The sequence below is a fragment of the Talpa europaea genome (assembly GCF_964194135.1).
Source record: "Talpa europaea genome assembly, chromosome: 8".
NCBI classification, from domain to species: Eukaryota; Metazoa; Chordata; class Mammalia; order Eulipotyphla; family Talpidae; genus Talpa; species Talpa europaea.
This window is the reverse complement of record NC_140075.1, coordinates 4,668,586-4,681,775: the sequence shown is the minus strand read 5'-3', so window position 1 is coordinate 4,681,775 and position 13,190 is coordinate 4,668,586. Positions and strand designations below refer to the sequence as shown.

Below are 13,190 nucleotides of genomic sequence, written 5' to 3'. Positions count from 1 at the left end.
CTTCCTCCCGCGCCTAGCCGTCCCTTCTCGCCATGTCCCAGAGCAGGCATCGCGTCGTGGCCCCGCCACTGGAGCGCGAGGACAGCGGGACCTTCAGGTCAGCCTCGGGCAGCAGGGGCGGCCCAGGCGGGGCCCGGAGATGCGGGGCCGGGGAGGCGGGGGCGCAGGAGCGGGAGCCGGCTCTCCCGGGGCATTCCCGCCCTCCCGGCCGCCGCTGGCGGGAGTCTGGCCTGGCCCCGCCCCTCTTTCTGACTAGGGTGTGGGGTGCGCGGAGGTGGCGAGTCCGTGGGAAAGAGCTCTGTGGACTTGGTCCAGAGAGATGGCTGCACGGGTGACCTCCCTGTTCTGGGAAGCCTTCCTGCCTGTGTTTAAGTTATCACCCTAAAGAACCCCGCACCCTCCCCAGCCCTGCCGCATTGGGGCAGGTAGATGGTGTCCCTTGCCAGTTCTGGCCCTGGCCACTGGGGAGCTTTGAGTACCTCCTTGGCGCCCTTGGCAGCTGTCAAAACTGGCTTCTGAGATCCTGTTCCTTCCCGCTTTGGCATGCACACAAAGCACACCTCTTTCTGGTTCTTGCAGTTTGGGGAAGATGATTACAGCTAAACCAGGGAAAATGCCGATTCAGGTATTACACGAATATGGCATGAAGACCAAGAACATCCCGGTCTATGAGTGTGAACGATCCGATGTGCAAATGCACGTGCCCACTTTCACCTTCAGAGTAACCGTTGGTGACATAATCTGCACAGGTCTGTATGCACAGCTAACCACATGACCATGCAGAGTTGGCTGTCAAGACTTGACATTACTTTTCTGTTCAGAGAAGTGCCTTTTTTTTTTTTTTTTCACCAGAGGTAGCTTGTGGGGAGCTGGCACTTGAAACTGAGATGTCTGATCTCAGGTCACTGAGACCAACTTCACTGGAATTTTCTCTTCCCTAGATATCCAGAGAAGCTCAGAAACATAACCTAGGGATGGTAGGGTACTTCCAAGATTCAAGGAGAAGCAGTTGTTCTTGGAGCAGTACTGGATCAGTAGGGGCTATCAGATTTCATAGTTTTTTTGTAATCACAGATGGCTAAATCTGGGTCAGGAGGCATGATTTGAGAACTTTCAGAGTCTCTCCACTCTGTGAATACACCATTTGGCCCGTTGGGCCCATTATACAACACTGTATTCTGTATCTAAGCAAAATGAGGGGTCCAGAAGGCTCAAATACAATGTATTGCTTAGTAGAGTCTAGAGTCTACAGTTTCTGAAACTTTACAGGTATTTTAATAAGACATTATCCCGTTTCTTATACACGAGGAAACAGATTTGGAGAGCTCATAAATTACATTTCAGAGTTCAGACTCATAGCTTATTATGTTCTGTAAGTTTAAGAAAATAACTGAACTGCCCCTTTGTAAATGTAGATATTGTATTCCTTATCTATTAATCACAAGCACAAGAAATAGTGGGTACTAAATTTAATTTGGAATACTAGCAAGAAAAATATTCAGGAAGGCTGAACATCCACCATGGCAACCTGAAGGCATTTCTTTATATCCCTGGAAATCTGAAGTCCATTATTTACCTTGAAGCTTCTTTATAGACAAAATCCCACACTAGGCTGTGTGCTCTTTCAAGGCAGAGACTCTGTTCTCTGCTGTATCCCTGACACCTATGTTAACGGATAAAAGAATACCCTTGAGTATCCTTTGATAAATGTTTGTCCTCTGATACTTGAGGGTCACACTTGAAACTTAATCCATGTGCCTTTTGTTTCTTCCACACAGAGCAATGGACATCTGGACTCTGATACCACTTCCACAGGGTTCTCAATACCTAATTTGAAATCAGAAAGAAAAATGCCATGTGTGACTGGTCACTGAAATTTAAATACCAGTCTAAGTGATTAGTCAGGTTTGTCCATTATCCCTCTTAGCTACCCACATAGGGATGTGGAACACACGTAACAGAAGCTGTTACAATCTTCCCTACTGAAACATTCTCCACTTAACTTGAAGTCAGTGACAGCTTAGCCAAGCAAATAGATTTTATCTAGTATAGGATGGGCCATTTGAGTACAGTTGTGCACCTTTTGCAGTGACTATTGCTGGAAGTAACTCCCTTAAAGAAAACTTTTTGCTACAGAAGAATTTTCTTCCTCTAGGAATAAGGGAAGAGTAAAATACTAAGTTGCATTTTTTCCAAAGGTGTATATGCCATGGTCTACTTCATTACCATTTTATGTAATGGACACACATAAAGTAGAAATAATAAGGATTTTTATGTGAACATGCATATACTTAAATATATGAAACATTAAATCATGATTTTTAATGTATTAATTTCATCTGGGGACTATTTTATTATAGTGTGTAACTATGAGTGTGTATTTGTATTTACCTAGTAACTATAACTTTATTTTTGTATTTAGTCTATTAAGTATATAAATTCTGTAGTGACTTTGTATTATAAAATCATCTATACATGCTTCATATTTTCACAACATATAGTCTATACAATTTTTTTTCATCTTAATTCAGGTGAAGGTACAAGTAAGAAGATGGCAAAACATAGAGCTGCAGAGGCTGCCATAAACATTTTGAAAGCCAATGCAAGTATTTGGTGAGCTAAATTTCTTTGTATTCTGCAGCTCAAAAATATCATGGCTGAGGTAAGATTAAAAGTTTGGACATGCTCACAAAAGCAACAAAGTAAACAGTTGTTAGTGTCTAGCTCTAAAATTCTGTTCTTTGTAAAGACCTGTTATCCATTAAAGGCAAGTTTATTCTTAAAAATTAAAACCAGCAATTAACTACGAAATGAAGATTCTCATGAATTAGCCCCCCTTATAGGGTACAGTAGTACAAAGCCAGGATTTTTCTGACAACTCTCTTGTGTTGTTTCTGGGCCTCCCCAGTGGCGCAGCAGTTGAGTGCTGGGTTGCAAAGCTGCCCACAGCCTGTGCGGCGCTGATTCGATCCCCAGCTGCTCCCCGGCCACTGGAGGAGTGTCCCACATGCAGACCTCTATTGCACCCCCTTGCTCCCCTCAGCAGTGTACTTCGGTCCTTCTGCCTGCTCTGCTCCCCGCTCTGGCTCTGGTGAATTCTCTCACCCTCCCGTGCTTCTGACTGTACCTAGTGCTTGTATAAATAAATAAATCTTAAAAAAAAAATGCAGACTTAAAAAAAAAAAAAGATTGTGTTGTTTCTACACTGACAAAATCAAACTGTGTGGTAGCAATGGATAATCTAAAAGTATTCTTTAAGGAATTCCAGTTTAGAAGAAGGAGACAAAGGTATTTCTTCACATGATAGAATATATACAAATATAAGAGGATAGTGAAGTGAGATGTTAATTCTTGATATATCTATCCAAATTAAATGTATTTCACTTTAGGTGCTTTCTGATGGTGTGTCAGTTCTAAAGCATTTCATGTATCATAAAGTGGCATCCTTTGTTTCCTGAGAGGTATGTCCTGGGGCCTGGCATGCCTTCAAGTTCTTCTCTACATGCACTCAAATATCTTGGAGTACAATCTGATATAATCTGCTCATAGCCTATAGGAGAGTTTCCTGGGAATATAGACTATGTGTTTTTGTTCTTGGTCATAGCAGGACTTATAGCTTAGAGATTATTGAGGTTCTCATGCAGCACTCCTCCCTTTTTCTTTGTCACTCTGAACCATTTGGGAAGTTTAGAAGTAACCAGTGACAAGCTTTGGATTTCACAAAATGATGCTTGATTCTGAAGTTCATCAATTATAATTGATTTATGCTAGCTTTCATGACATGTTAAATGGTGTGACAGGTGTTAGATTTTCCCCTTGCTGTTGATGGCCACGCTATTTCTGTGCAGCCCAAAGTGTTGCATATATTTGTAAAAATGAGTGTGCAGAATGTCCTTTATACACTTGGGCACTTCACTTTGTCAGCAAAAAAGGCTAACTACTATATATTTGTGCTTCTTGACAGATAAGATGGGAACACTAAGCTGTAATCAGGCCTAAAGTGGCCTGATTTAATTAATACACAGACTTTCTCACTTCATCACAATTATTTGGGTAGCTTCAATTCAGCGTGCCTCATTGTAAGTGAATATTCGTATTTCATCAGTCTATGTAAAGTTTCAAATTCTGGCACTTGGATAAGAAACTTGAGGAATTGGCAGTAACTAGACCTCATTAATCAAGGAATAAATGACTCTTCAGTTGCCTTGGTAGTAGTAACCTTGGAATATAGCTTATTTAGTGTTAAGCACTGAACTCCCAAATAACTAGTAATTTCCAACTACTTAGAAGAGATTCTTCTCTTTTCCTGCAATCATATTCTCACATGCTGAAACCAGATCCATGCAGGCTATCTATTTTATGCAGGATACCTATAAACATTAGGAGGATTATCCTAGCATTGAGCAGATAATAGGTCAAACAGATCTTTCTTCCATAGTTCCTGGATGTAACACATTTATGATTTGTATCACACACATTGCCAGGCTAAATTTCCTGGCTAGTCTTCCCTTTCTTGTGTAGTTGTAAACATAGTATACTTTATTTAAATACATTTTTATTGAACCCCTACCTTATACAAAGTACTACAGGGCATATAAAGGTAAGTAATTCATAGATCTTAAAATCCCCATCAAGGATTTAACAATCTGAACAGGGGTGGGGAAGGGTGAGTTTGGGTGAGGGATATATTTGTAAGGATATATAATTCATGGTAAAATGATTTCTGAAGAAAGTGTTAAACCCAGTATTAAAATTGCATAAAGGAGGGAGAAATTCTGTACCACTTGGGTGAAAGGATAGCCTTTTTAGCTGAAGTGGCATTTGATATATACCTTGGGTCATAGACAGATCAGATCATATAAGAGATGAGAGGAAAGGACTTTCCTTGGGAAATGAGCAGCAAGGCATAGAGGGTTAAATGGAAATGTTTGCTATTTGTTTAATACTTTGGAGAAATTATCTTGCTTTATAATACTTTAAAGAAATGTTTAGCTTTGCAGTTCCTGACCCCCTAATGCCTGATCCTTCCAAGCAACCAAAGAACCAGCTTAATCCTATTGGTTCATTACAGGTAAGTTCTTAGGCTTTTCACACTTAACATTTTGTCTACTGAAAAAAGATGTCATAAATTGATAGTATCACAGGCGCTGAAACAAGGAATTAATATTTTAAAGATAAGATAGTATATTTTCTTTTCAAGTTATCATTAGTTATTACAGTGCTAACTTGAAGTTATTTTTCTATTTATTTACATTTTGGATATTCTTCCATATACAGTATCTGCCTTTGGTTTGTGGAATTCTCATTTGAGATCAAGAGGACCTCAGTGCACATGGGTAGAGTGTTTTATACTTTAAGAATATTTCTTGCCACGCTATGGCAAACCTTTCTACTTCTGTTGAAACAGAAGACTTTAAAAAGGACCCGAGCCGGGTAACCTAACTCAAGAAAAGGGAAGTAGTCTGTTTATTTGCTTATTCTACCAAAAAAATATATTCAGCTTTGAATTTCAGCATGCAGAATATCCTCCTTGCAAATTATCCATGTGCTCTGTTGGACAATTCCCCTACCTGTTATCCAACTAGTCCTTTGTTCTCTTTTTTGCTATGTGGCTTCTTCTGTAGCTTTCTTCCCCTTTTTCTTTAACAGCATCCAAGTCTATTTGGTTGCTGTCTCTGCTGTCATCTGCTTTTGATTAAATGCAGTGGTTGGCCAGCTATAGATGTGGAAGTATAAAACTAGGAGGGGAGGGGCCTCCCTGGTGGCACAAAGGGTTAAGACACAATCTATGAAGCTATCCGCAGCCTCTGCAGCATGAGTTCTATCCCCCAGCTGGCCAGGGAGCAACCCACATGGGGCAGCAGACCTCTCCTGACTTGCCCGCTGCTCCCCTCAGCAGTGTATTTCAGTCACTCTGCCTGTTCTGCTCCCCGCTCTGTCTCTGGTGAATCCTCTCACTCCCCCCCCCCAACTCTGGCCTGTACCCCAGCTCTTGTATGCATAAATAAATCTTTAAAAAAAAAAGCTAGGAGGGGAAAGGCTTTAGGAACTGAGGGTAGTGAGACATGTGGATTTCTATGATGTTCCCAAAAAAGGGTGATAGTAACTTGCCTTTCTTTTTGAACCCTTTTGATTGATATCAGTTTACTGTGGCTTAATGGAAGAACAGCACTTAGAGCAGAAAACAATGTCAACTTCAGTACTGTAGTCTTATAAAATGTAAAATGCAAGCATATCTTTGGGAAACAAATGAGGGTCAGTCCTCATTTTTTCTTTGCAGAATATCATTCCTTTCAAATATATAATTAGAAAGGAAATCAAAGTCATAAAGGAATATCATTTATGTGATTGAAGCAATATATAATAAAAATGACAGCTAATTACTATTAAAAATTACTGTTGATTTCATAGGAACTGGCTATTCATCACAGCTGGAGACTTCCTGAATATACCCTTTTCCAGGAGGGAGGACCTGCTCATATGAGAGAATATACTACGATTTGCAGGCTAGAGTCATTTATGGAGACGGGTACTTACTTCTTTTTACTCTCACACAGTTGAAGACATTGGAAATATTTTCATATGATGTATCACCACAGAAATATCTGTTGTGCTAGTTTTTTAGATATTTCTGTGGGAAAAAAATTGACACTCTGCTACTCTACTGTCTCTCACTTTTCTGCAGTTGAATTTAAGTGTAAATATTTGGCTTAAGATACTTTTACTTCATAATTTGATATTTATAAAAATCATCATGGTTGTTAATAAGAAAACAAATAATGGACCTTTAAAAGTCTCCATTGATGGATAATTGACTTTTAAAAAACATGTTTTGGAAAAATTAGTAAATCACTTAGATTCTTGTAGCTATTGTAAAAATAGGAACAGAAGATTACATTTGAAAACAAAATGATTAATAAGAGGCTAAATGACAAAAAAATTGCAGTAAGAGAAAAATAAGGTAGAAATTATCCTTTTGAATTATAGCATGTTCTCTGTTTTAAAGACCATAAACTTTGAGGAAAAATAGGTACTTGAAAAAGAACTAGTGAGAATTCCTATTTTAACTTCTCTCACATCTTTTTATCATCTTTACAGTGGCTTGAAATGTAACTGTACCTTGGTTAGATATTAGTTTCAAATAATAAGCAATAGTTTGCCCCTGAGAGGTAGCCTGGGCTGGTGCAGAAGCAGGGACCTCAATTTCCATTTTTGATACAGTCTTTTATTGGCAAGGTTAGATAAATTACTTAGCCTCATTGAGCCTCAATTTTTAAAGCTTTAAAACAAAGGCATGGCAATAGATGGCTTTTTATTTTACCATCTTCTAAGCCCTTATTCATGTTAAACAAAGAAATTCCACATGGTAGTCAGTTTTAAGAGATGGTAAATAAGAAATAGGCATTGAAAGATAAGGGAGTAATTCAAATGTACCTTGATTAAATTTAATATTTGGTCCTAATAAAACTAAATATAGCTCACTAAGTCGGATATAGGGAAGTATAACTGTCAGAGAAAAACAGAAATTATAACTTATTACTAAAGAAAACTGTTAAAAGAAATGCCTTCAGAAATGTAAGTATTAATAATTGTATGAAGCACAGCAAGAAAATATGTCGTCAGAAAACCATGAGCATAAAATCAGGAAATAAAATCAAGAGGTTGTTCTCTAATTAAACCCAATACTTTATGCTTTTATCATCCTTTATAGTCACAAACTCCTTTTCTAAATCTATCATTTCTATTTCTTTATTTAGGGAAGGGGGCATCAAAAAAACAAGCCAAGAGAAATGCTGCTGAGAAATTTCTTGCCAAATTCAGTAATATTTCTCCAGAGAACCACATTTCTTTAGTGAGTAGTGATCGTACAGCTATGATGTTAATGTGATTAAGCATCTCTTGCTGTAGGAAACTTCCCTTGATTTTGTGTATAGATGCTTCACAGTTGCAGTTTTCTTTTTAGTCTCTTCATTGTTCTGTTGTATGCTACCCTTGTTGCATCCTATTTGTAAGCCAGGGACACGGGTGTGACCAGGTAAGTGAGCTTGGGAAATACATTATTTGAAAGAAGTGTATTAACTAGGAAATGAGAAGTAAGGACTTCAGCAGTGTCTTCTCTGAGTTTATGATAAAATAAGGGCTCCTTCTGTAGACAAATCAGACTATACACAAATAAATAATAGAATTTTAGTTTTACCTTAGTAAAAAAAAAAACAAAAAAACTTCACACTTACTTCTTCTAAAATTAAATCAAATGACACTAAAATCACAAAGCTCGTTAAGTTTGCATTAAATTCTGTTAAATCAAGGAAGAGATCATTTCCAATGCCATTTAAGCTCTTCCAGGCAATATACACAACATTAAGGAAAGCTTTTATACTCTCAAAAACAAATATAACATTAACACAAAGACCTGACAATTTCAAATCCCATTGGAAAAAAATTATGGATTAATCTCCCTTATGTTGAAACACCTTAATATTCAATAGAAATTAAAAGAATAAGGGGCCTCCCTGGTGGCGCAGCGGGTTGAGCGCAGCGCTGTGAAGCTGTCTGCAGCCACTGCAGCTCAAGTTCAATTCCCGGCTGGCCAGGATTCTCCCATGGCGCGACAGACCTCTCCTGTCTCACCCACTGCTCCCCTCAAGTAGTGTTTTCGGTCTGTCTGCCTGTTCTGCTCCCCACTCTGTCTCTGGTGAATTCTCTCACACTCCCACCCTCTGGCCTGCACCCCAGTTCTTGTGTAAATAAAATAAATCTTTAAAAAAAAAGAAATTAAAATAATAATATGTCAACCCAGCAAGGAAGCTTTATTTCAGTAATGCATGGATATTTCAAGATTAGTAAATCTGTAACTCTAATTAACCACACATTAAAGGATTAAAGAAGAAAAAAACAATCCTTTTAACGGATGCCAAGAATATATTTGACAAAACTCAGCACTCATCACAGAGAAACACTCCTTTTTTATTTATTTATTTATTTATTTATTTTTGTGGGACCCTCACCAGTGGCCGGGGAACGAACTGGCACTGCAGAGGATGCGGGCAGCCTCGCAGCCAAGCGCTCAACTGCTGAGCCACCAGCCCCACAGAGAAACACTTCTAAATTATCCCTGCTTTGATCAAAATATATGCTTGAAAAAATCAAGCACTTGTTTACATATTACATTCATCCCCATTAATTTCAGAAATAAAATAAAGATATCCACTAATACCTTTTTTAAATCTTTTCAACATTTTTATAGTATATGTTCTGCTTTATAATGATTGAAATTTAATATTAAAATAATAAAGTGATGAAAATTGCTCTTAATTTAATTCTTTGCAGATTTGTTTACAGTGCTCTTATATATCTTATGTCTTAATGTGATCATCACAAAATTCAACCGAGAGACTTTTGTACTATAGAAAAGTATTTTTAAACACTTCTAGTATATTATTGCACATGCTTCTATATTTTCTTGTGACTTTTTTTATTTGTATACTTGTGTTACCTAGTTAAAATTTTAAAGTTAAAGTGCTTTTTTGCAAAGCACCAAATCTATAGCTATGTCCATATATAGTAACATAACTTTAAGCTGCAATATATCATAAATGAAACAAGTAATGTCTGTTGTGTGAAAATTTGAGTAACAACAATTAAACAGGAATGAAATATTTACATAAACCAAATGGATTGCACCGTTATTGTGCTGTTGTCTCAAAGAAAAAGTCATGCACAACCGGAAGTATCCCAATAGTTACTATTGATAGGCAAAAAAACACACTATTTTGGGGGGGAAAATACCTGATAGTTTTCATATATTCAGAAATGTTTTTGAAAGGAGAAACCTGAAAGGCCCCCAAATTGTAGTATAACATGAATCGATTTGTTTTCAAATAGATTTGGTGATATTTTTAAAATATGACTTTAAATGTCAGCCCTTTATTTTCATGTATCCCCTTTTAAGATTTACATTTATAGTGACAGCAAGTGCTCTGTAACATTCATCGGATTAGGCAAAGATCAAGTCAGTCATCTTGCATATGGGTTAATCTGCAAAAAGTGTAAAAGTGCAAAAGTGTGAAAACAAAAATCTAGATTATATACATATGACTCAGTTTGTAAAGGAGAAAAAGGTGAGTAGTGTATACTTTCTAACAGAGTGCATTTTAGCACAATGCCAGTAGACTGAACTTAGAGTAGGGCTCCCTAATTTAGAGTTAGGACTTCTCTCTCAAGTGTGTTTCATGTTGCATAGTGAAAAAAAATCAGAAATCTTTTAGATCTATATCCTTACTCTGTGGAGAAGGGCAGGTTAAGAAAAATTAACATTGAAATTTATTTTTGAAACTATTTGCTTAATCAATCAAATATTTTATGGTTGCTAAAGCTATGTACTGTTGAATAAACTCAGCCAGGAACAGCAGGCTAAGGAAACAAAAGTTTAAAATGTCTAAGCCAACTGGTAGCTATCCTCTCTTTAACATCTAAATTTCATGTGCACTGAGAAAAATATTACTGCTTCAAAACAACCAAAATGATAGGCAACTGAGGTCTCAAAACAGATACTCCCCCATCACCATGAGGCTCAACCACAGTTCCTTCCTCAGAATTAATGTGTCTGTAATTAACCTGAATATGTCCAGTTAACTCAAACACCACACACCTCCAGACTTCTCAGTACAAACTTAAAATTTACCCTAAAACTTTCATTTCCTTTAAAATTGCTTCTGCTAATGCCCTATTGTAGAATTTTCCAACAACAACAAAAAAATTAAATTGAAAAAAAAATTAATTCCTGTAAAACTTGGTACTTTTAATGGATTTTTGACTGCTTTACAGAAAAAATGCTCTGTAGGTGGACATATACTTTTAATAACAGTGTTGGAACCCAATCCTAGTTAAGAGTGTTAATCTATATTTCTGTTTTTCAGACAAATGTAGTAGGACATTCTTTAGGATGTACTTGGCATTCCTTGAGGAATTCTCCAGGTGAAAAGATAAACTTGCTGAAAAGAAGCCTCCTTAGTATTCCAAATACAGATTACATCCAGATGCTTAGTGAAATTGCCAAGGAACAAGGATTTAATATAACACATTTGGATATAGGTATGATTTATTTTTCTTTTGGATTATCTCAAAACAAGTTTCCTTTTTTTTCTGAGAGAAGTACTAGTTTACTGAACCAATTTTTTTTAAATAATAAATTTTATTTTTATATTCCCCATACAATTGCAGCCCCCCCATTCTGGACCCAATCCCTCCCCTCCCGCCCCCGCCCCCCTAAAAGTGTCTCTGGTTCATAGTTTTTTGTTGATTTTGATTTTCACTTTCTTATAGTTATTCATTTTCCTGGTCCCTTATTTAAGTTTTCTAGATTCCTGCTATGAGTGAGACCATCCGGTATTTTTCTTTTTCTTTTTGGCTTATTTTGCTGAGCATGATCCCTTCCAGCGCCATCCATGTTGCTGCAAATTGCATGTGTTTATCTTTTTTGAATGCTGAGTAATATTCCATGGTACAATTTTTAATGTTCGATAACTAATTAAATTTCTAAGTATATACAATCAGAATAAGAAATACAAACAATACTGACAGTTAATAGGAAAAATAATGTTTTTTAAAAACTATTCTGCATCTTATTTATTTAGCAAGTTTATTTTTAAAATATGTTTGAGAAATAAAAACTTATTTCATAGTTTATTTCATTCATCAGAAATTCTGACTACATATAACTACCAGAGCAGTAACATCTATAACCAATATGTCCCATTCTTATGGAAAATAGCTAATATCTATATAGTTATAATAGTAACAGCAGCAATAGCTAAGATGTATAGTTTTGCTCTGTGCCAGGCCCTGTTCTATATCAACTTACTGCAGTCTCAGAGTAACCTTTGTGAAATGAGTTCTGTTACCATATATTTACGTGTGTATGTGTGTAAAATAAGGTAAGATACCTTTGAGAAACTCATCCAAGGCCACTTAGCTAGTCAGTGGTAGATCCAGATTAGGTAAAGAATCTCAATAGATTGACTGTTGAACTAGTCCTGATTAGGCAGCATAACCAAAAGACAACCACATTTCTAGAGCAAGTAGCAAATTTATGAGTCCCAGTCTCTTCAATTTGTTACGTCGAATCTATTCTGAGATAAATGGTGACAATTCAATGTATAAGATCATCCCAGCCCAACTGTCATCTATATTTTCTCTAGCTCTTAGTCTTAGATAAGACAACTACAGACAGATTGGAAAGCAAGTCAGATGGATTTTTAAAATTCAGTTTAAAAAGCTGAGCAATTTCTGTTTGTGTGTGATAGGTATACTGAGATTGATGTAGAACCTAGGAATTGCATGCAGACAGAAAATTAGTAAAGTTAGCTCATGAGAGACTATTCATCCACTAAATATTTATTAAGTGTCCATACTTCTGGATGTTTAAGACCCAGAACTGAATGTCTTGTCATGAATAGGACTAAGGAAGATTTTGAATCCCATAAAATAGGAAACCTGAGGTGATTTTTTAATTATGAATTAATGATGTCTTTGAAATACTTCTTACTAATTTTGAGAACAAAATAGTGATTATAAATTCAGAACAGGTGTCTAAAAACCACAGTCAGTTATTTTGGCAAACTTCTATGCAATTACCTTCCAAAGAACCTAGGTGATCTCCAAGGGAGAGGTTTGGAGTTGCCTTTGGAGTTTTTTTTTTTTTTTTTAATGCAAGACTGGCCACTGCATCCCCAGTTTTGCATTTTGTTTTTGATTGAGCAGGTCAATGCAACCTCAGCCTTTATTTCCTTAAAGTTCTGTCAAGTGATTATGAAGCTCAGCTGTGTTAGAGAATAGCTATAACTGAGCATTGTACTTTGGTTTTCATTTCATTTGTACAAGGATAACAAAGATAATGATTAGGTTATTAGATCATGAATACTTATGGAAGGATGAACATAAAATATTACGATAATAAAAGCTGTTTATTTATAAAGGATCTGCTCTCTTTTCCCTTGGCATTTACAACCATGTCTAAATATGTCCTTGCAGAAGAACTGAGTGCCAATGGGCAGTATCAGTGTCTTGCTGAATTGTCCACCAGTCCCATCACAGTCTGCCATGGCTCGGGGATCTCCTGTGGTAACGCACAGAGTGATGCCGCTCACAACACTCTGCAATATTTGAAGATAATAGCAGAAAGAAAGTAA

At 36.9% G+C, this 13,190-nt stretch overlaps 1 protein-coding gene across 2 annotated transcripts; it reads left to right on the top strand.

The window, feature by feature from the left end:
* LOC311175900 (interferon-inducible double-stranded RNA-dependent protein kinase activator A-like) lies at positions 1 to 13,190 on the top strand (the record flags this gene model as incomplete). Of its 2 annotated transcripts, XM_084241094.1 has the most annotated exons (8): positions 1 to 97; positions 580 to 749; positions 2,532 to 2,613; positions 4,993 to 5,071; positions 6,412 to 6,529; positions 7,758 to 7,852; positions 10,920 to 11,094; positions 13,033 to 13,190. In XM_084241094.1, 8 exons carry the CDS (start codon positions 33 to 35, stop codon positions 13,188 to 13,190), a joined length of 942 nt encoding a protein of 313 aa, XP_084097220.1. The 2 variants fall into 2 exon arrangements, with proteins under 2 accessions (XP_084097220.1, XP_084097219.1); XM_084241093.1 differs by lacking the exons at positions 1 to 97; positions 580 to 749 and having other exon boundaries at positions 2,601 to 2,662.